Source organism: Coenobita brevimanus, chromosome 21, assembly GCF_032717465.1.
Source record: "Coenobita brevimanus isolate Jiangsu-jjx chromosome 21, ASM3271746v2, whole genome shotgun sequence".
NCBI classification, from domain to species: Eukaryota; Metazoa; Arthropoda; class Malacostraca; order Decapoda; family Coenobitidae; genus Coenobita; species Coenobita brevimanus.
In genome coordinates, this window is record NC_136974.1 from 2,971,365 (window position 1) to 2,994,969 (window position 23,605).

At 41.8% G+C, this 23,605-nt stretch overlaps 1 protein-coding gene across 1 annotated transcript in view; it reads right to left on the reverse strand.

The window, feature by feature from the left end:
- Positions 1-9,159: 9,159 nt before the first annotated feature.
- LOC145392061 (uncharacterized) overlaps positions 9,160-23,605 on the reverse strand; it is a 94,878-nt gene continuing 80,432 nt past the window's right edge. The window contains exons 5-11 of the mRNA XM_080266517.1: positions 22,725-22,892; positions 18,545-18,831; positions 17,708-17,846; positions 16,383-17,292; positions 13,717-13,874; positions 11,013-11,146; positions 9,160-9,296 (exon numbers count right to left, since the gene is read on the reverse strand). Of these exons, the coding sequence (XP_080122643.1) occupies positions 9,160-9,296; positions 11,013-11,146; positions 13,717-13,874; positions 16,383-17,292; positions 17,708-17,846; positions 18,545-18,831; positions 22,725-22,892 (1,933 nt within the window). The remainder of the gene's footprint in view (positions 9,297-11,012; positions 11,147-13,716; positions 13,875-16,382; positions 17,293-17,707; positions 17,847-18,544; positions 18,832-22,724; positions 22,893-23,605) is intronic.

Sequence of the window (23,605 nt, forward strand, 5' to 3'; positions counted from 1 at the left end):
CACATCGATTCATATAATATTAGGTACCCAGCTGCAACAGCTTTAAGTGTATATGGTAAAATTTTGATACTTTTGACCAATTACTTTCGTTTTTTACATTATATGATTTGGTCTTTTGGGTAAGATTCATTACGGAATAGCAGCCCGCGCATGTTTAAAATCCAATCTCTCTCTCCCTCTCTCATCATGTAGTTTGTCCATTCGCCATGACGAGGAAATACTTTTCAGTGGGAACTGTTTTTCTCATTCAAATGCCCCCAAATTTAACAATATGAGACTAGTTTTCACGGTCAAACAGTAAGCAGTTGTATTTGATGTGGGTTCCTCTTATCAGGAGCAGCAACTTTTTCTTATCGGCCTACCATTTCCTCCGAAAATTTGTAATAACAGAGATGCGGGTGTCGAAGAAAATGATAGGGCAAAATAGTGGAACAGAGATGTTGATTCCTTGCTTGCTCAAGTTGCTATAATGGACCTTAGCCAAGGCATGACCAATAAGTTGTATTTATTTCCCCCTGTAACAGTAGGCTATCCCTTGCAGGAGGGATCTGGGGTCAAAACTTCTCAGTTAGGCTACGTGAAGAGGTTCAATCTGGTTTGGTTAAGTGATTAAGTCAAATTAAATTATTGCTAATATTCTCCGGTTTAGTTGTTACCAGCGGCGATAGCGAAGCTGGTAGCCTATTGTTTTCAGTTTGTCAGTCGTGTGTCAGTTAGCACGATAATTTCGCAACCGCTCAAGATATCATCACAAAATTTTACAGGTGTGTAGTAAAGATGAAAGTCTCCTTCTAGTTCGAAATTGGTGAAAGTAGGTCAAGGTCAAGGCCATAGTCCGAGCCGCGCTATATAATTATGGGCTCGCGGCTGGTGTGATTCTACCCTTGGGGTCCCTCCAGTTTTGCTCTCTCTGCTTGCGGTCAGGTTTCGTTGGAAGGGGTTAAGATAGATGTTACAAGACCAGTGCTCGGGTAAATCTCAAAATGATTAGCTGAGCCACAGCTGCCCCTTTGGCCTGTCGATTCCAAGGTGCTCTCTCTCTCTCTCTCTCTCTCTCTATTGAATAGCTGGAGCCTTTACCCCTCAGATTATGCATGCCAATGGGTAGGTCTGGATAAAACAAGGTTTTTCCAGTTTTTCGTTTTTTTTTTTAATGTGAGGAAGAAGGAACCAAAGGCCACGAGCCCGCAATTATTGTTCCTTCCAAGAGAGAAACAAAATACAAGAGAGCCAAATTCAAGATCCGATCACTTCTAGATGCCTGGACACTGCGTTTGAAAGACTGGAGATCATAGGAAGCAGGAAATACAGACAGAGGGAGACAGTTCCAGAGTTGACCTGTTGCATAAATGAAGGACTGGGAGTAACGGTTGACTCTTGCATTAGAGAGTTGGACGGAAAAGGGATGAGAGTTCGCTGCTATAGCCGGGTGCTACGCGCCCGTCGTAGAGATGGAGGAATGCATGCAGACAGTTCAGAGGAGCAGTGACCATTGAAGTAGCGATAGAAAAGAGATAAAGATGCAACAGTGCGGCGAAGAGACAGAGGTTGAAGGGAGTCAGTAAGAGGATGAGAGTTAATGAGACGAAAAGCCTTTGACTCCACCCTATTGAGAAGAGCTGTATGTGGGGAGCCTCATGTGAGTTGTACTCCACACAGGGGCGGATAAAACCCATGTATAGAGTCAACAGTTGTGCAGGGGTAAAGAAGGAACAGAGTCGGCTTAGCACACCTAATCTCTTGGAAGCAGATTTTACAAGAGATGTAATATGATCTTTCCAAGATAAGTCCCGAGTAAATGAAACCCCAAGCATGTTCAAGGATGATGCAGGATTAATCTGAATATTATTAAACATTAGTGGGAATACCCGTGGAAGATTTTGTCGTGTTGATAGGTGTAAGAACTGAGTCTTTGATGCATTAAAAACAACCAGATTATTTTTACCCCAGTCAGAGATACGAGCCAAGTCAGACATTAGGTGTGCCATAGCCTCATCCCTTGTTTGTTGAAGTAACTGCTGAGATGGGCGTTGCGGGAACCGAATGGAAAGGTGAAGGATGGAGTCATCAGCGTATGAGTGGATAGGGTTAGATGTACAGCTTAGAAGGTCATTGATGAATAAAAGGAAGAGAGTTGGTGATAGGACAGAGCCCTGAGGAGCACCACTGTTGAGAGATCTAGAAGAACGATGGCCGTCTACAACAGTGGCTATAGAACGACCCGAAAAGAAGCTAGAGATGAAGGCACAGATAGAAGGATAGCAACCGTAAGAGGGCAGTTTGGAAATTAAAGATTTATGCCAGACTCGATCGAAAGCTTTTGAGATGTCAAGTGCAATGGCAAGGCTTTCGCCAAAGTCCCGAAAGGAGGATGACCAGGAGTCTGAAAGGTAGGTGAGAAGATCGCCAGTGGAGCGTCCCTGACGGAACCCGTACTGACGATCAGAAAGAAGGTTGTGATAGGACAGATGTTTTAAAATTTTTCTATTAAGAATTGACTCGAAAACTTTTGATATGCAGGATGTTAAAGCAACTGGACGAAAGTTAGAGGGTTGGGAATGGTCACCCTTCTTTGGGACTGGCTGAATGAGAGCAACTTCCAGCAAGAAGGAAAGGTACAAGCTGACAGACAAAGGTGAAAGAGTTTGCCTAGGCAGGGTGTAAGCACAGAAGCACAGTTCTTGGGAACAACAGGAGGGACTCCATCAGGCCCATATGCCTTATTAGTATTGAGGCCAGTGATGGCAGAAAAAACATCAGCTGAAGAAATTTTATTGTCAGCCATGAGGAAGTCAGAGGGGGGAAGTGATGGAGGAACAGCACTGGAATCGTGTAAGGTGGAATTAGAGGAGAAAGTCTGAAAGAAGAGATCTGCTTTATCAGTAGAAGGAATAGTTACAGAGCCATCAGAGTAGAAAAGAGGAGGGAAGGATGATGAAGTAGAGTTGTTAGAAAGGTTTTTGGCAAGATGCCAGAAGGAGCGGGAAGAATTCGAGTTGGAGAATTGAGAGCGTTTAGTACGGATGAAATTATTTTTAGCAGAGCGAAGAACAGACTTAGCACGATTCCAGGCAGAAACGTATAAAAGATGTAATTCAGGGGTGGGTTGGGTCCAGTACGTTTTATAGGCCCTCTCCTTGTTGCGGACAGCATTAGAACAAGCGTGATTAAACCAAGGCTTTCGTGCATTAGTCAAAGGATATGAGAAAGAAATGTATGCTTCCATGTCCGAGAGAATAACCTCCGTAATGCGCAAGGCACACTCAGATGGCTCCCGGTGTAGCGAGGTACACTGTCCCCCCTGAGTTAAGTTTCTCCCCTGCTATGTGCATGCGCCGTCAGCCGCCACTACACCGGCCATGGAAGCAATAATCATTCCAGGGAAAATCAAAGAAGTACTGCCTGAGGGCCTCCCAATCCGCAGCTCCAAAGTGCCACAGACGACGTTTCTTTGGAGGGCCCACAGGTCGTACCGGAGCGATAGGACAGGTTGTATGACGCGATTCGTATGATTTTGGTCATCAATTTCTTGTGGATTTTTTTCCCCTTTAATATATATATATATATATATATAAATATATATATATATATATATATATATATATATATATATATATCTAGTTGAATTGTTCAGCAGGAACTATATACATCAGTATAAATCATGTACTGAAAAAGAATGGCCCAGTATTACTAAATAGTGTTATATTATGCCAGAGGTATCCAAAAAGCAGTTTCAGGCACCCAAACGTTTCGTTTCGTTTCGTTTTTGAAGGCTCCAACGTGCTTGCATGCGTCGTCCTTGGTCACGTAATGGCGGCTCTCCACGCTACGCGTTGTTCAGTCCCTTAACTCTGAGGTCACACTTAATGACCTCGTCCCACGTTTTTCTCGGTCTGCCCCTCGCAACCCCCACCCCCAACATTAACACCTCTAACCTTCTGCACCCAATTATCATCCCCCATCCTCTCCACATGCCCAAACCACCTCAATCTACCTCTCCTCTTGACAACACCAATACATTCCAGTCCCATCCTACCTCTCAACTCCTCCATCGTAAACCCAGCCCCTCCAGGCCTTGCATGCGGGGACGCACTGCACATCCACCTAATCATTGTCATTTATGTATGTTTGGGCCTGCGAATATCCTCTTCCTTTACTGACCAGGTTTCACTACCATACAGCATCACACTCCTAACACATGCTGCATACAAAGACCCCTTAGCACGTACGGAGAGTCCTCTCAGTGTCAGGAGAGGCAACAGCTCCCAGAACTTCCAACCACTTCTCACCCTGGCCACAGAGCTAGCTCCAGTCCCACCTCCAGCACATAACATGTCTCCCAAATAACAAAACTCTTCCACGCACTCGAGACTCACCAGCAAGCAAGTTCAATGCTTTCACGCCTGACAATCTCCACCTTCTCTCCCCGACACGCCGCACACATAAAATCAGCATTAATTCGCAGTCTACCCTTGATACCATTACATCTCTTGTGCACCCATTTATCACAAACACTGCACAAGATGGAATTAATTCCCACGCCCTTGTGGCAAACTGCACATGGCCACTCTCCCTCGTCTTTGACAGTACTGCCACCAACTATAGATATCATCACTTTTGTTTTATCTACATTTACCCTTAAGCCCTTGTGCCCCATACCATCTCTTCACTTCCTAAATCTTTCCTCCGCCTCCCTTTCATTCTGTGCAATCAACACCAAATAATCAGCATACAACATCTCCCACGGGAGTCCATTTCAGAAGTCACGTGAGAGGGCTTCAAGTACCATGATAAACAACATTGGACTCAAACCTGACCCCTGATGCACACCAACATTCACGGAAAACTCATCACTCAAATCTCCATTCACTCTTACCTGGGTTCGAGCACCCACATACTTGGCCATAACCACCCTAACCAGCCACTCCTCCGAGCCAAGCTTTCCCATTGCCCACCACCTCTCAAGGGACTCTGTCAAAGGCCTTTTCCAAATCAACAAAAACAAAATACAGATCCCTTTTCTTCCCTGTATATTATTCCTGAAGCTGCCGAACAATGAATATGGCATCAGTGGTCCCCCTGCCTGGGATAAACCCAAACTGCATCTCATCAGTATTCACTCTTTCTCTAATCATAGCTTCTAGAACTCTCTCCAGTACCTTCATTATCTGATCTAAAAGCTTTATACCACTATAATTTCCTCTTTCCAGGGCATCACGCTTCCCTTTGTAAACATTTACAATTACACTCATCAACCAATCATCTGGGACAACACACCCATATATAATCATATTTATCAGGTCAGTGACTAACCTCACCCCTATTATCTCCTGAGGCCTTCAACATTTCGGCAGTCAACCCGGACACACCTGCTGCCTTCCCCACCTTCATCCTGCCTATTGCCTCACTCACAGTAGCAGCGTCAATCAAAGGCCAAGGGCCAAACACTGGATCTACTGGCTTCAAACCTTCCCTGTCCCAGTCAAACTCCTCATTCAACAACCAGCTATAATGCTCGCTCCATGCATCTTTAATATCCCCACTGTTCACCACTACCCTTCCTTCATCATTCTTCACACACTGCTCACCTATAATATCCCAGTTATCCCTCTTCATCTGATTTGCCACCTTGAATACCATATTTTTTCATTCCCCATGATTTAGGTTATCAAGTAAAAGTCTCTGTGACTCAGTCTTCCCCGTGTAAACCTCTCTTCTAGCCCTACGCTTGGCAGCCAAGTATTCCTCCTTGTTACCACCCTTCTTCCATTCCCAGAAAAGCCTCCTTTTCTCCTTAACTGTAGCTTCTACACCCTCATCCCACCACCAAGTTACTTTATGTCATGGTGGGCCTCATGTCCAACTGCATATTACATCAGTAACTCTCAAGAGGTTGTTTTTGAGAGCTCTGTACTGTTCATTATTGCCTCTGTCTACGGATCCCTGTTCAGCCACCACTTTCCTCATCTCACTATAGAAGGCATCCCTTACTACTTGGTTTTCCAGCTTCCATATTTTCCTCCTAGGTACATAAGCCCTCTTTTCCATCACTTGTTCTTTAAGCACCATATCACAAATCAGTAGTTTGTGCTGCTGCACACACTCCTCGCTTCCTGTAACTTTAACATCCCTCACTAACCTTCTATCAGCCCTCCTGACCAGAAAATAATCTGTTTGACTGCTATTTCCCCCAGACTTATACGTAATTAACCTACTCTCTCTTTTCCTATAAAAAAAAAAAAAAATCATATTACATTACTTTTTCACTGTGTAGCTATATTGTGAAGCACATAAAATCAAAACCGAAACGGGAATGTTCAGTGCTGCAAACATGTATTCCAGTCCTCAAAAAGACAAAAATCAAAGATAAAAACACTCACTCATTCATCATCTAATCCAGTGTTGCCCATGAGTAGCGTAGGAGCCCCCGACTATACAAGTTGGTCCTGACATTTGGGATGAGAGTGACCAGCCTCATTCATCCTTGAGTGGCATTATGTGAGCAATAAACACCTACCACCCCTTGGATAAAAACCTGCACCAGCTCAATCCGATTGGAGCGCCATAATTGCCCACTAAACCATCATGCGCCATAATATGCTGTAATAATGACAACTACAAAAACACTGATTAACAGACCACACAGACAGGCAAGATATCTATACCATTGCTGAACAGAGGGCCACAAAGAAGTCAGAAAACTATGCATATACAGACAGATCACAAAGCAGGAATAGTTACACCAGATCACACTCAAGGTCATCCATTCAGCCATCCATCATCCAATCCTATGTTTCCCATGAGGAGCGTAGGACCCCGTGGCTAGCAAGTTGGTCCTGACATTTAAGATGAGAGTGACGCTCAAGGTCATACAGGTGAATATGTTTCTACTGCATGAACAAGTGCTGTACAAAGAGGAAAAGATAGCAGGGGCAGGACAAACAGAGGGGTAACCATACTACAGGTGCTACAAACAGATGTCTGATTGCAAAACATTCAGACAGGTGATTGTCTTGGCCTGTTGATGTGGATAATATGGCTTGCAAGAGAGGCTTTCCCTGGCAAGACTGAGGAAGAGTTGAAGGACCTCTCCTCCTACTTCCTCCTACACATCTAACTCCCCAGGGATCCATAGCTGCAGTTCTCAGCTGTACAGTAAGCTGCTACTAAAATTTAGTTGAAACAGGCATATCACTAGCCCTTAACATAATGAATCCTGAAGATGGTCAGTATCTCATCCATGCTACAGCATTCTAATGACATTAGATCATTATTACAAAAGAAGGAAATAATGAAATGAGAATTCATTAAAAGTTTTATTCATGCCATTTCCATCAAAATGTTACAAATATTCACAAAAGACGTAACTGAGGTAGATTTGGTGCCAAGTCTATAATTATAATAATAACTTAGACAACACAGTAACCTTGCATTATACAAGTCTATTTACAACACAGGAAAAAAAATATGAATGTTTTGAGTTGATTAAAGCTATACACAAAACATTATAAAGCTCACTGAGTGGCTGGTTCCCTGACATCGGTTATAACTAGGTAATGAAGCTGAGATTTTGATTAGTTTAGAGTAACGACCTTGTCAGGACAAGAGTACTTCATTATTTTGGTTCACACTTCATCAGATCACTTAGGCCTTTGTAGTAAAATTGAGTGCTTTTTTTTTTTTTTTTTTTTTTTTTTTTTTTTTTAAAGCACACGTAGAACTTACTTCAGACTACAACCATTTTGAAATATAGAATAAACCTGTATGAATATGAACCAAATTAATGGAGTTGTCTTGTGTGGTAAAATACCTGGTCTCTATTTTACATAATGTTGCATCTCAGGGTCACTGAGCTCGGTTGTGAAGTGATTTTGTACAGCATAACTAGCAAAAGTAGTTTGGTTGACACAAGTTATTTTTGTTATCAGTGAAAAATAATCATTACAACTAATAGTTGTATGTACACACTGGACATGAAATTAAATAAACTTTACCATATATACCACATAAATTATTTTTGATATTTTCTAGTTTATTGCAAATAAATTCTGAATGAATAATTAATTTCAGATGGTCACTTCACTCTTGTTTACTATATTGTGGAGTTCTTTGTATTTACATTAAATAGCAGATATAAAATAAAGACTTACCAGCCTATTTACAACAGAATGAGGATCCCGAGAGGAAATCTTATACTGTATATCAAATGTCTGAGGTAAGGACACACATTCTTAACTTTTGTCCACATTTGGAATGGCAAGTTTGTAAAAGAGTTAGAATGCTTAACCTACAGTATTTGTTTACATATATGGTGTATGAACATAATCTATTTGTTAAAAAAAATTCATAAGGAAGGTGCTTTGTTCATTATAACATATGTACCTATTGTTTTATTAATTCTTTCTTTGTTAGTGTCTGTAACTTTTTGTACTGGAAAAACTGTCAGGTATAGTTATTTCCCTCATGAATATTAGGTGAACATGGTTGACCCTAGTAGAAGGTTCTAAGGATAAAGTATGGCATTATTTTGACGATGAATATGATGAAGGCGAGATGGTCACAAAGCATAATTATAACACATCTGTATCAGTGGTGTACTATTTCCTTCATTTAGCTTCATGAATCTTTTATGTTCTATGTCTTCTGAGAATAGGTGTCATTTCCTTGATGAAAATATCAGTTTCACCCTGAACTTGCTCCTCTGTCATTCCCACATTCGAATTGGCATGATACTCGGCCTAATGGCAAGACTGATGATCTTAACGGAGTATAGTACATAAGATTTGTTAGATGATATTTTTTTGGTTGAATAGTTCATTAATATTCTGATAGTTTTAGTTTGAATTAAAATATTTGGCCATATTAATATCAAACTTATCATCATGCAGTGTTTTGGGTTTCTGCACCTGACATAAGTTGTGAGGATTAGCCTTAAATATCAATAAGGATAGTATTGCCATGGAGAGTTTCACCACCAGACACCCCCCTCCATTGCTCATAGGTCAGAAATAATTTTCATTAACAATTATATTACTCTGATCTATACATGTACCAGGTGATTTTTTTTTTTTTTTCCACAATATATTTTCGTGACTCAGTTTCACTCAGGGATGAAAGAGTAGTATCTAATGTTACACAATCCAATCTTGGTGACTGTTATCACTGTGTAAGGATGTGAAGCAGTTCATCATTGCTCATGGAGTTAAGGGTGTGGATGTCAATGCCCAGTGCTCTGGCAACACTTGCCATGTCAAGTCCAAAGCTCTTCAGTAGTTCAGTGAAGTTCATCTCCTCTCCTGTGGGAGAAATTTGTTTAACCATGGTAACTGAAATACTGGTGCTGAAGAGTGATGCCCTCTTGCAGTGGCATCAACATAACTGGACAGCTTTAATATAACAACGCCCCTCACCTCTTCCTATACCCCAAGAGGGGATTATGAACTCCAGAAGAAGTGTAGCTTCAGTTTGCTGTCCACCTGGTTCACATCATGATCAGCCTGGGGGCCACATTAACAAAGTAACAGTTCTTGACAGAGAATAAGAGTATAGATATTAACCCTTTTTGCCAGAGTGTGTCATTTTGAGTTTACTCTTACCACCTCGAGTAGTATTTGGCTTATAGGAGTCATTTAGTATTGAAAGGAGTGGTTGTGTCTAACCACTCCTGTTTGAAAAGTCTCTCTTAGCGTAAATAAAATCACCTAGAGATAACGAATCAGAAATAACGCATGCTGATGAGGTTAATGTAAACTAATAGATTCTGTGGGTACAGGGAGATGAGTGGACACTGTAAATAAGTTGTTTAAACAAAGAGAAGTTGATAACAGAAAAGAAAGTACAGTATCTTAACCTAATCTTTTTGTAACAGAGCAACCATCTAAGTTTGTTGAACAGTTGCAAAATGATATTTCATCAGGAATGTGCCCATCCCCAACCAGACACTTCCCTTATCCTTTTGTATGGATATACTCAAGATTCAGAGCTAGTGAGATCTGATAAAATGAACATTCTCTATCTTTGTCAAATCTGCTTAAAGGCTGTGAAGGATATACTGCACTTTCTGTTGTTGCCACACTCTAAGTTCATTGGTAATGAGGTACAGTGCAAAGAACAATCAACATAGCTGTAAAGTCAGCCCAGTGAGTGGATTTGAAGACAGCATTATGTGCCACCCTTCCTGTCGCTGTATTGTAGTGAGCCAGAGTAGCTGTGAATTTACTCATGTCAGAAAGGACCACTGACTCATAACTGAACACTCACAAACTTCAACACATAGGCTTCTTGGATGGATGGGGATCATATCGTGCTGGTAGTACGAGGATATGGAGATGTCAAGATGAATTTGCAAAGCCAGCCAAAATGAGCACAGAGTCTGGGTGAAGCCCTTTTGCATGTCATACTGGTGGGTGACAAGTGGTAAAGAAGTGGATAGAGAAATGGATCCTTGGGTTAGGCAGGGATCAGTTTGAAGATCTGAATTTTATTGAAAGTCTGTCTTAACAGATATTGACATATCACGGAAACATCCCTGACAACACAACTATATGAGTCCTAAGTGAGACAGTCCTATCATGTTTTAGTTTAGAGGGTTACGTGTTAGTGTCTAACTGGTGTGTGTGTGTGTTTGTACTATAACATTTGTGTGTTAGTAAAGTCTTCATGGTACTGTTTACCTTTTGGTATGTAAGAGAAAAAATTTACTTTGGCTGAGTGGGCAGAAGCAAATGGCCTTTATAATGATTTCCAATACTATTCATAGCACAGTTTTCAGTTGCACTGCACCCTGTAACAGGTAGCTGCATTACCCAAAGGTCATCGGTACTGAGACAAGGAACTTGTCATCTGTCTGCTGCTGTTGTGCTGTTGTCATTTATAATTCCTTAAAAAGAACTGTTTTTGTAAACTTTTTCTCTCTATCTAACATAACTTTGAAAGAGCATAATGTTTAGTATATTTTTCCTATACAAGTATACAGTAGTATTTTCAACCAACCTGAGTACTCTAAAACTGACCTGTGAAGGGGTTAAGCAGTTTAGGGCAGGCATAGTTGCAATGAGGCCAGGCACAGCGGTCAGTGAGGTGTAATGAACTGGATGGACATATACCCTCAGCCCAGTTCTCATTTGGAGTGGAACGGAAGTCTGTGCTGGAGGCCTCTTCATGGTCATTGTTAGATACAGAAATGGAGACTTCTGGCAAAGCTGGAGTGTCATGAAGGGAAGAAGAAGGACTGGAGAAGGATGAGGAGGGATTGGGGAGAGGATGGGGGTTAGGTATGGAAGGATAGTTGGGTAAGATTGAAGAAGAGGAGGAGCTTGGGAGGAAAGATGCTGAGCTTGAAAGGGAAGAGGATGAACTGGAAAATGATGAGCCAGCGTGGAGGGAGGGAGAACCCAAGAAGAGGGAAGGGGCAGTGGTGGAGAAAGGATAGTGATGGCTGAGTGGAGATAAGGAGGGTGGAGAGGACTGAGTGTGGAGGAGGTAAAGGGAGCGTGCTGATCTTACACCATCAACCAGAGCCTCCATCCCAGCAACATCTGAAAGATTAAGGAAAATTGAAATACAGTGCAATGTTTCTGTGTTCCTGAATCCTACTGCACTCCGTCTCTGTGAGGGAAAATAAGTATTGACGATGGTAAAATACAGCATAATTAGTTAAAGGTCCATACTCTTATCAGTTAAGGATGCTACCTAGCATATCTTCCTTAGCAATTTACTTTTGGATATGGCTGGTTAATATAAATTTGTATTCATTATGCTGAAGATGGTTGTCCTGGAATTATTTGAATGACACAAAGGAGGATAGTAAAAGCAACATGCAATATAAGTCACTTTGGAAGAGCTGTTAGGGATTTTCCTTACCTGATGAGAATATGGGTTAGAGTCTGTCATATTCCCAAAGGAAATGCAGGATGGTCAAACACACACACACACACACACACACACACACACACACACACACACCTTGAAAAAGTTGGCAAACTCTATGGATTCATGTTGTCACATTTCACAAAAATTGTGTATGGTTTGGCCTCTGACCCAATAATACCCTTCAACAGGCCTAAATCCAGACAATAACAAAGACATTCAGGAGTATAGGCTTTAAGAACAAATACAGATCTAAAGTGAAGTTGTGAAGAAATTAAGATAGTACACCAAATCTGTAAAGTGCTTGGATGGAGAAAGAAAAAAAGAAGGAGGAGAAGGAAATAAACTGAGCAAATACAGCAAAATGGAGGAGGAGGAGGAAGAAGAAGAGGAGGAAAGAAACAGCAATACAGCAAGGTGGAGGAAGAAGAAGAGGAGGAGAAGGAGGAGAAAAGAAGCTGAGCATGGTCCAATAAATATACTACCAGGTACATCTAAAAAGAATTTTTGAGGGAGATATCATTCAAATTGGAATGCTGAAATTGGTATGAGTTATAGCACGGAAAGTATTAAAACATATTAAGTAGACTCAAATGACTTACTAGAGTGATTTTCCAATTCCCTTATCCTTCACCCCCAACCCCCACCCAAATCCCATGTTGAGGGATGGCATTTGCTGTACATGTCAGTATGGTGTAGTAGTCTACTGAGGTAAGGAAAAGATATGGAATAAGAGGTAATAAAATAGCTAATGATCAGAGATAGTGTACTTGAGTCTAATAGGACTGGCAGGCTGATGAAATAAAAATGCTCCACACACACACACACACACACACACACACACACACACACACACACACACACACACATTGTATCGTTTATAAATGCTCCAACATGCTTGCATGTATTGGCCTTGGTCACCTAATGGCAGTTTTCCACACTGCTCGATCTCCAGCAGACTCCCTATTCAGTCACTTATCCCTGAGGTCACTCCATATGATCTCATCCCAGGTCTTTTTTTGGTCTGTCTCTTACAGCCCCATCCCTGACATTCACACTTCTCACCTTCTGCACCCAACTGTCATTCTCCATCCTCTCAACATGCCCAAATCAACTCAATCTACCTCTCCTCATCACAACATTAATACATTCCAGTCACATCATTCCTCTCAACTCTTAAGTCATAATTCAAGTCCCCTCACACCTCGCATTCATGGTCACACTACATATCCATTTCATTATCGTTTGAGACAACAAATATCCTCTTCCTTTACTGCCCAGGTCCCACTACCATACAGCATTACACTCCCAGCACATGCCACATACAAAGATCCCTTAGGACAGAGGGAGAGCCCTCTCTGTGTCAGGCAACAGCTCCCTAAACTTCCTCCAGCCATTCCATATCCTAGCCACAGAGTTAGCTCCAGCCTCACCCCCAGCACATAACATGTCCCCTAACTCTAAAAACTCCTCTACACACTCAACAGACTCATCAGCAAGATCAGTTCTTTCACACCTGACAGTTCTTTCACACTTGACACTCTCTATGTGCTCTCCCCGACACACTGCACACACAAGATCAACTTTATCATGCAGCCTACCTCTAATACCACTACATATCTTATGCACCTACTCATCACAAACAATGCATTGGATGGAGCTATATCCCACACCCTTGTGGTACACTGCACATGGCCACACTCCCTCTGCTTTGACAGTACCATCACCAGCCATAGATATTGTCACGTTTGTTGCATCAGCATTTACTCGCAAACCCTTGTGCCCCATTCCATCTCTCAGTTTCCTAAATCTTTTCTCTGCCCCCCTTTCATTCTCAGCAATCAGCACATGTCATCAGGATACAGCATCTCCCATGAAAGTCCATTTCTGAAGTCAAGTGAGAGAGCTTCAGGCACCATAACAAGCAGTGAGGGGCTCATGACTGACCTCTGATGCATGACAGCATTCATGGAAAACTTGTCACTCAAATTTGCATTCATGTTCACCTGGGTGGGAATACCCTCATACATAACCACAATCACTCAAATTAGCCACTCCTCAATCGAAAGTCAGTCCTTGATTCCTAGCCTTCTCATTGCCCACTTCACCATGTCCCTAAGGACTCTGTCAAAGGCCTTTTCCAAATAAACAAAAACAAAGTGCAGCTCCATTTTCTTTCATTTACACACACACACACACACACACACACACACACACACACACACACACACACACACACATGTATAATATATATATATAGATAGATAGATAGATAGATAGATACAATATATATATATATATATATATATATATATATATATATATATATATATATAGTAATCCCTCAATTATCTGATGTAACAGAGCCAAAGGCATGTCTTGAAACAGGCAAAATCCGGATACAGAGCAATATCCTCTTCTGTACCTATACCCTGTACCCATACCTAGCCTATACCCAACCTACTACCCATACCCTTTACCCATACCTAGCCTATACCCAACCTGCTACCTATACCCTGTACCCATACATAGCCTATACCCAACCTACTACCCATACCCTTTACCCATACATAGCCTATACCCAACCTGCTACCTATACCCTGTAGCCATACCTAGCCTATATCCAACCTACTGTCTATACCCAGCTAACATGTACAGTACCCCTCCTAATTTTGGCTGTGTTCTGCAGTCTTTCATCAGTATTTAGATATCAAAACACACATGAGAATATTCAGTGTAATGCTAGACGCTAAGAAAATGCATAAACAACAAAAATTCTCAAATATCCTACCTATAATACACAGTACCTCCCCTAAATTATTTTGGCAGTGTTCTCCGGTCTTTCAGCTGTACTTAGACATTGAAACGCGTCCGAAATATCCAATATAACCTTAGACACTAAGAAAGCGATGCATAAACAACAAAAGTCCACAACAAAATCAGTGAAGATAATGGTTGCAATAGGTATTTTTAACCCTCTTGGGAACCATAAGTTTTTGAAAGCTTCTGGGACAACAACAGAGCGATGGCTGCTTCCACTGCACAAAGAAACACTTTCCCATGGCCAAATATCCCCCTAGCAATTAGTTATATTGGTATAAGTTGCATACCATCATCTTCGCTGGTGTTTATACTATAAGATAAGCTAATAAAAATACACAAAACTGATGAGTAAAAGTACAGAAATGCAGTGAGTATCAACTTGTTCAAGAGTAAAAAAAATATCTTCAAATAATTTCCCAACAGCCTAGTGCAAAATTTTGCTCACACCATGCAAGAGCTAAAAATATGTCTAGATGCAGAATTTCATGAGCTTTCTCGTGGTGTTTTCAAAATTTCGTTACAACCAATACTTTTCGAACAAATCGCTCAAAACTAAAAAAACTTACTTTGTAGCGATGCAGGGAGGGTGGGCAAGTGACAATAGGGTGGGGAAGGACTGAGGAATGGGAAGGAAGATATGCCTGGCAGCAGTGAGCATGGGAGGGGACAGAGGAGGGAATGGGGGGGGGGAGAAGCTAGAGCTGCTGGGGGACTTTGACTGTTTGGTGAGGAGATGGATGGGCACTTCTACTCTGCTGGTGGGTTAGGCTCAGTGTTATTTTTGTGAAACCAGTACGTTCCCATTGATCTGGCCAGCCGGAGGACTTTGACCATTCAGTGAGGAGCCGGATGGGCATTTTCAGTCAATTTGTGGGTTGTGGGCTGTGTTACTCTGTATTACTCGCGTGCGGCCATTAGCATCCAAGTGATCTGGATGGCCAAGGGACTTTGGCCAATCAGTAGGGATCTGAAGAGCCATTTTGGCTCAGCCTGTAGGCTACTGTCTATTAGCCATGAGCGGCCGGTAGCATGCAAGTGAACCGGGTGGCTGGGGGACTTTGACCATTCGGTAGGGATCCTGACACCCATTTTAGTTCGCTTGTGGGTTACGGTCTATTACCTGCACATGAACAGAGAGGCCAGTCAGCCACCCAACTGATTTTTTGAACTTGTTGGCTGCCCAGCTGCCGATGCTGTAGCTTTTATGTTCAGATACGGACAAATAAACCCGGATACAGAAATAATAGATCCAAGGCCTAACTTCCATATACGGAGCATCTGGATAATCAAGTGATTACTGCATACATTATATACATCCAGAGCAAACATATAATTAGTAGAAGACAACAACTTTCAACAAAAAAAAGATTTTGATTTTCAAAAACAAAAATACTACACCAGTACAGCCTATAGTAGAGTGTAAAACTACTACTGACATGAAGGTAAATAATACTAGAACATTACCTTCCATCCCATCCTGACTGTTTCCACCCTTCCTTCTTTCTCTCAGCCTCCTTCCTCGTTCTGTTGGTAGGTTATGATTATTGTATGAATATGGTAAGAAATTGAACATACCCATATCACTGTACAGTGTATGTTTAAAAAGTTTGCATGATTTATGTTTTAAAAATTTGCATAATTTATTTTCACATTATTCTTATGCATGTACTGTATAAGGTCTTACCTCTCATTTTCTCCTTCCTCCTTCTCCTCTTTGTCTTCTTATCCAGTCTCTTTTTCCTTCTTCTCTTTCGCCTTTCCCTCTTTCTCAGTCTCCTCTCCCGCTCACGGTCTCGGTTCCTCCTCCTTTTCCTCTTCCTCCTCCTTCCTTTCTTGACTCCACGCTCCTCTTCCCCTCTCCTTACCCCCGTCTGTACCTCCCTACCCGTATTATCATTTATGGAGTTTGAAGGAATAAGGTAGTTTGAGGCAGAATTGTTGTCACTGTGCTTTGGCGAGTCTGCAAGCATTTCGCCGTTCAGAGCATCATGTCTTTTGATTCCCTGAGAAGTACCATCATCACTGCTGCTGCTACTGTCATCACTACTGTTACTATCAGGATTGTTTATGTTATTGTCATCAGCAGCACTGTTATTTTCACTATTACTATTACTAATACCATTATTATTACCAGTGTCAATACCCGTCACCAACACTTTATCATCGGCACTGTAATTATTTAATACTCTTTCACCACTTCTGTCACTGTTATTTCGCCTTCCGCCATTCTGCCCTTGTCTCTCATTGGTTAAGCGTGTATTTTTTCTTGTTTTTCTATTTTTCCTCCTTCCATGTCTCCTTCTCCCGTTATCATCCCTCCTCCTGCTCCCATTCCCTTCTTTTCCCCTACTTCCTCGTCTGTTGGGTCTCTGTTGATGCCGGTGCCTTGTTCTGTTTTGCTCTGTTCTCTCTGGTTCCCTCTGCTCCGAGCTGGGCAGATTTAACGATGATTGAGGTAAGGCTGATGGGATGAGGGAGGACGGAGGGGTGATGTCCCAGCAGTAGAGGGCCTGAGATAAGGACACATCACCAATCTTCACCTGTGACCAGTTACGCTTGGTGAGAACAGTGTGTGAGATGCAGGAGGGGGCAAACAGTGCACTGGGGGAAGAGAGAAAGCAAAGGTTAGATTTATTTGCTTCATTTGTCTTTTTTTTACAATTCAGATTCAGAGAACGTATACATGCAGTATGTCAATAAGGCTTTATCCTCATACTGATGCACATTCTCTTGGTTCTGTTGTGATTTGTCAATATCATCAAAAATTGATTTTAAAAAGGTTGAAACTGGGACTCTTCTTTGTAAATTATGGTGTACTGTATAGATATCACATTTGCATTACTCATCATACTGGACAGTGTACTGTATATCAGAAGTGTTCTTTCTCAAACTAATGAACGTGTGTAAAGCAGTGACAATGTTCAAGTGATTTCAAAGAAGTTTCTAAATGAACAGAAACGGATATTTGTTAATGCTTCTACCATCTGTGTAAACAAAACTGAAAATTAAAACGTACGTGACATTCTGGAAGGTGCGCCTTAGCCGCTCGCCAATCCCATGGATATAATCCCATTGTTCCTTTGAGTTGGGTTTGCCAACATTGTCTGCTGTCATTTGAGCCTCATCAAATACCCACTGGAACACGAAGAGTGGTGCTGGTAGAGAGCCAAAGGAAAGAAGGTGAAATTTATGAGAATATTTTCTTAGAAGTTAGCTGAAAAATCTGAGAATGTGTTAAGAGTTTCATACAGTAAGCCTATATACTGCAAGAATTGGAAAGTTGTGATGAGCTGATTGTTTAATATGTATGCATGCGGCATTTGTTGCACCATTTTTTGTTACTGTCATTGCTGTAGTATGATGCTGAAATTATTATAATAACCCAAAGACTGGCAGTATATATGGCCATATACATGATATTTCCCATATGTTTGCTTCGCATATAGTGTCCCCTTATAAGTAACACACAAACACGTTCATATCGAACTTGTCCCATACAGTAACTGCACTCAAAACCAAAGTGAACATGTCTCTTTATTGGCATGAATGTTGCTGGTGCTTGGTGACTCTGCACCTGTCTTCTTAAACTTTGTTGGCTACAAAACAGTGGTAATTGCCTAAATCCAAAATTAGAGAAGTTTGTTTTAAGATACTAGGCTAAAATTCATTCATAGTACTTTTCAGGCCACATGACCCAGAAATTAGGATGCTAGGCTGGAGCAACATTCAGTGGTAAAAACGGGAACATTAAGAAAAACAGAAAAACCTAAGATTTTGCCTCAGAGAAATGTAATTACTGTACAGTACAGTGTTGTTTACCAAATGGCTATACACAGTAGAAAAGGTAACTTACATTTCATTGTAGGATATACCCTGTAGCCAAAATAGCAATACCAGGGATGTGCAGGGTACATCTCCCTGCACCTGTCTGGTATCCTGCCCTGCCACAGCTCCTGCCCACGCCGGATGGCCTCAACGGGTGGACAGCTGTGGGCATCAACACACTCCAGTGGGGCATACGGTTCGTTGTCCAGGAACCAGCCAGAATCAGACACTGCACGCACTTCAGCCCGTATGCCCATTTCTGAGAGCTGATTCGCCACTCTGTCCACGTTCACCAGCACACCTACACCACCTGCACTGTGGAGGGGATCAGTGGTATCATCACTGCAAAAGTCTCCATTTTGTCCTCATTTCTTGAAGGTGTTAAGGTATTTTTATGAGTTAGTTTTATTTGTGTACATTTGTGCAGGCGATAACCCAGCAGGTGTAATGTTTTTCATGGTGTGTGTGTGTGTGTGTGTGTGTGTGTGTGTGTGTGTGCGCGAACAGAATAAACTGTTTTAATTCTGATTTGGACCAAACATGAGGTAGAGGATCAGGAATGGAATTGACCTAATTTTTTTTTTAGAACAGTGGGCCAAAGGTCAAGGTCACATAGCAAGGTCAACTTAAAAAGTTTTGTTCATTTTACACCAGGCTTTATGGGAGGGTTGATGGTATGGCAAGAATGGAAATATTCCAATCTAAGAACCAAGACCTGTGCGTATCTGTGAATAAACTAAGTAAAACAGTTTTGATCTTCTTTGGACCAAGCTTGGTGAAAATGTCACAGGGCAAGGTCAAAGATTGACCTGTGCGTATCTGTGAATAAACTAAGTAAAACAGTTTTGATCTTCTTTGGACCAAGCTTGGTGAAAATGTTGAGGGTCGGCCAAAGGGTTGATCTATTGTTGATGGACTCTCCCAGTGGATGTCCTAGAAATGCTTCTGTCACCGACTTGATTTATGGAGGGACTTCCTTGAAAGTCCCTTAAGAGCTTCCATGTCAGAACCCCCCTGCCACAGATAATCCCCAGAGATTCTCACGTTTAGGACCCTTTGCTGCCTTGTAGGCCCCTTTTTTGGTCCTTTTTGCCCATGAGCCCTGTGATATGCTGGTAGACTTTCCCTCAGAGTTTTATCATTTTGAATTGTGTTTCTGTGTGTTGTCCTTTTTATTAATATAGAGTTGAGTTAGCCCTTTCCCTCGAAAGTCCAGCAGCAATTAGCGTGACTGTTTTAGTGTTTGTGAACAATATGTCAAAGGTCTATATCACAAGGCAAGATCACCTTAAGCAGTTTTTACCGAAATAGACCAATTTTTGTAGAAGGATTAAGGGTAACACAAGGCTTAAAATATTTATTTTTCTATCTATCTATCTATTGCCAGACGTCATAATCCCGTAAGGGGTGGCCACTTGACTCTGAGTTATTCGTTTTGCGGGGAGGGGCATTAACCCTCCACCAACCCACTTGCTGACACGTAGGGAACATTTATTTTTAAGAACTACATTTTGAAGACCAGGGCCACAGGGAAACGTTAAATATCTAGGTCATGTGGAAAGGTTACCTTAAGCAGTTTGATTCGATGTAGACCAAAGTTGGTGGAAGGGTTGAAGCTAAGGCAAAGGCAGATGGATTCAATATTAGTATAAGAACACTCAGTTAATGGTCAAGGTCACAGGGCAAGGTTAAGGTTCGACTCATATGTTCTGCGTGTGGTCAAGATAAATAAAGCAGTTTTGATTTGATACAAACAAAACTTAGTGGAAGAGTTGAGTCAGCCAAGTTGCTTTCTTGTAGGGCTCAGGGTACAGCAAGAATGAAGGGACTCAGTTTTGAGAACAACCCGCCAGTGATTATGGTCACATGGCAAGATCAAGTATTCGACCCCATAATTCAAATAAATGTTATTCGATTTAGACTAAACTTGGTGGAAGGACTGAGGGTCAGTCGGGGATGAAAAGAAGAGATATTGAGAACAATAGGTCAAAATTCAAGGTCACACGGTGCGACTAACACATTTTTTTTATCAGATCTAGATGAAGAATGAAGTAATTTGATTTTGAGAACACTCTGCTGAAGGTTAAGGTCTCAAGACAGACCATCGACCATTTACTGAGTGTGGGTGTTACACTCTTGGAGTATTCTTTTTTGTTTGCTTGTATTTAGTGCACTGGCTCTCAAACTGGGAGCCATGGCCCCCAAGGGGGCCACGGCGAGCTAGTGTAAGTAGTAAATCAGAGAGTGTCTGTGAAACCGCACTTAAGAGTCCTCTTGTCATTTTCCACTACGTGTCAACAAGTGGGCTGGTGGAGGGTTAGTGTCCTTCCCCATAAAACAAATAACTCAGAGTCAAATGGCCACCCCTTATGGGATTATGGCGTCTGGCAATAGATAAAAAAAATAAACAAAAATTTATGTGAACCTGGTTTATCTACCCGTCTAGACATAAAAAGAAAAAGACGAAACCGGTTGGATGTGGACCCAGATATAAGATGTGCATTATCAGTGACTCAACCTCATGTCAGTTGACTGACTGAAAGCAAACAGTGTCATCCATCCCATTGATATATAACACAATATGCATGCTTACTGATAGCTGTAAGCATTAAAATAAGTGGACAGCACCAAAATTATTTTTTATCATTATAGTGTGAGGGGCTTGAGAGAAAGCTGAAAGGGGCTCATGAGGATGTTAAGATTCCCACAAGTGGGGAATGAAGAGAAAAAGTTTGAAAAACACTGATTCAGTGTCAATTTATAGTCTTTCAATCCGTTTTTACCACATCAGGACGTAGGGGCCCAGTGCTAGGCTATTTAGTTTCGACATTCAAGGTGAAGGTGACCAGTCTCACTTACCCCCGAATTACATTACGTGAACAGTAAAACCCAACTCTCTCTTCTGTGTAAACGCTTAAGGACCCCATCTAGTGAGAATGCCTTAACCCACTGAACCACCAGACGTCATTTGGTTATATGGATACCACCCAACGTATTTTTTGGGGGGAGGGGAGAAGGAAGGGGTTACAGGAAATAATTTGGCTTGTCATTTCGTACACAGTCATCTGAAGGCAGCGCTACAGCGAGTGAGTTGATGGTGAGCGCCCTATATAATACACACACACACACACACACACACACATATATATATATATATATATATATATACAGTATATATATATATATATACACACACACACACACACAATGAGGTGGCTGGGCGGAAATCTCTGAGCAAGTTTAACATTACTGCCATAAGATATTCCTTCTTCATTTTATGCCTTTTCCATGTGGCCTGCCTGCATTTATTTCTTTTAATATAATCTTCATTCTCATGATTAAGTCCTGTGTTTGGTGTGGTTCTTAGGAGTGGACTGGCCAATGCTGAGGTGACAGAACTCGAAGAAAACTGCTGGCCTAAATAACATAGATTATACTTTATTGTTTCATTAGTCTGGCCATGTGGAGAGGATGGAGGGTCAGAGACTGACGAGGAGAGTGTATGTGAGTGAGTTGAGGGGGGAAAGGAGGGGGAGGCCGAGGATGAGATGGAGGGATGGAGTGGAGCGGTATATGAGAGAGGGGGGATGTGAGTTGAGAGCAGAGCAGTGAAATGGCGGGGGACAGGGTGACGTGGGGGCGATTTGTTTGTGGCCACCCCGTATGGGATTAAGGCGTCTGGCAATAGATAGATGGATAGACTGTTAGTGATCTGAGACTCATTCAGTGAGTAATGAGTCAGATACTAAAATCGTATTGACCGCCTTGTAAACGTATATCAGTCACCACTTACTGTATGTAAAATGATATAACTATTACTTTAAATAGTCCAACATGAAAGAGGTAATGTGTTGTAGGTAATGCATTCCGAATATTTTCGTCCAGTAAATAATCTTCATTCGTTTGAGGTACACTTTTCTCTGGAACTCTTCAATTATTGCAAAATGAAAATATAATTGTTGTCTAAATGAAGATTCACACAATGTACAAAGTTTTCCAAAGTGTAATTTCGTTGTGAAACCAACATCTCATTGCATGCCACCTCACACACACTCATTATGTGTCACAACTCCCACTCCGTTGTTGTCCCTCAGTTGTGTCTTGATTTCACAGTGCCTTTCATTGTTCTGAAGGAAAATTTACTTAAAAACGTTTAAGACAACGTCCATATGTTGATATAATTCTTCCAGGTTGTATGTTTGCCTCACCTGCTGCCAGCGAGGATGAGCTTGTGGCTGTGTGTGAGGTTGTGTGAGGTGACCAGCGCCCTCACCACCTCCTCCACGATGATGCTGCCCAGGAACGAGAAATCACCAGACGCCGCCTCAGCCCACCGCGTCCCCGACCACGAGTCAGACGAGCAGTATGGCACAAACCTGGAATGGGGTGGTGCTGAGGCTACTGGGGTTGTCTGGGTGTTTTATACAGTAAGGCTATACAAACGTCCCTTGTACCCCGAAAGAAGGGTGGTGAGCTTCAATAGGGCAACTTGAGTCTGCAATCCACCGTGTCTACGTAAAGAGGAGTCTGGAGCAACATTAACAACTGTACAAAAAGGGTTATGGTGATGGTGGTAATGGTTTGTAGTTGTGATGGTGGGTTGCAGTGGTGGTGGCGTTACGGTAAGGGTTTACGATGATGGCAATGGCCCGTTGTAGTGATGGTGGCTGGTGATGGTGGTGGTGGTGATGGATGTTATATTAGTGGTGATAGTAGGGGTGGCGACATGCACTGGTGATGGTAATGTTTTGCAGTGGTAATTTCTCTTGAGTTGGTGTTTCATGTTTGTGATGAATTTCAGTAACGGACGATGTGTAGAACAGAAGGATCGGATCTACAGTGGACCTAATATGGACTAATCCAGATCCAGATTCAGATTGTTGTGCTATAGTGGTGTTGGTGAAATACAGTGGATGGTGATAGTGCTATTCCATGATGGTGACAGTGACAGTTTACAGTGATGGCAATGATGGTTGTGCTGTTGACAGTTTCATGCGTAATGACTCAGGTTGCAGTAATAATAGGATGTAATAATGAATCTTACTGATGTTGCATATATGAAGTTACAAAGTTACCCACGTAGTGATGC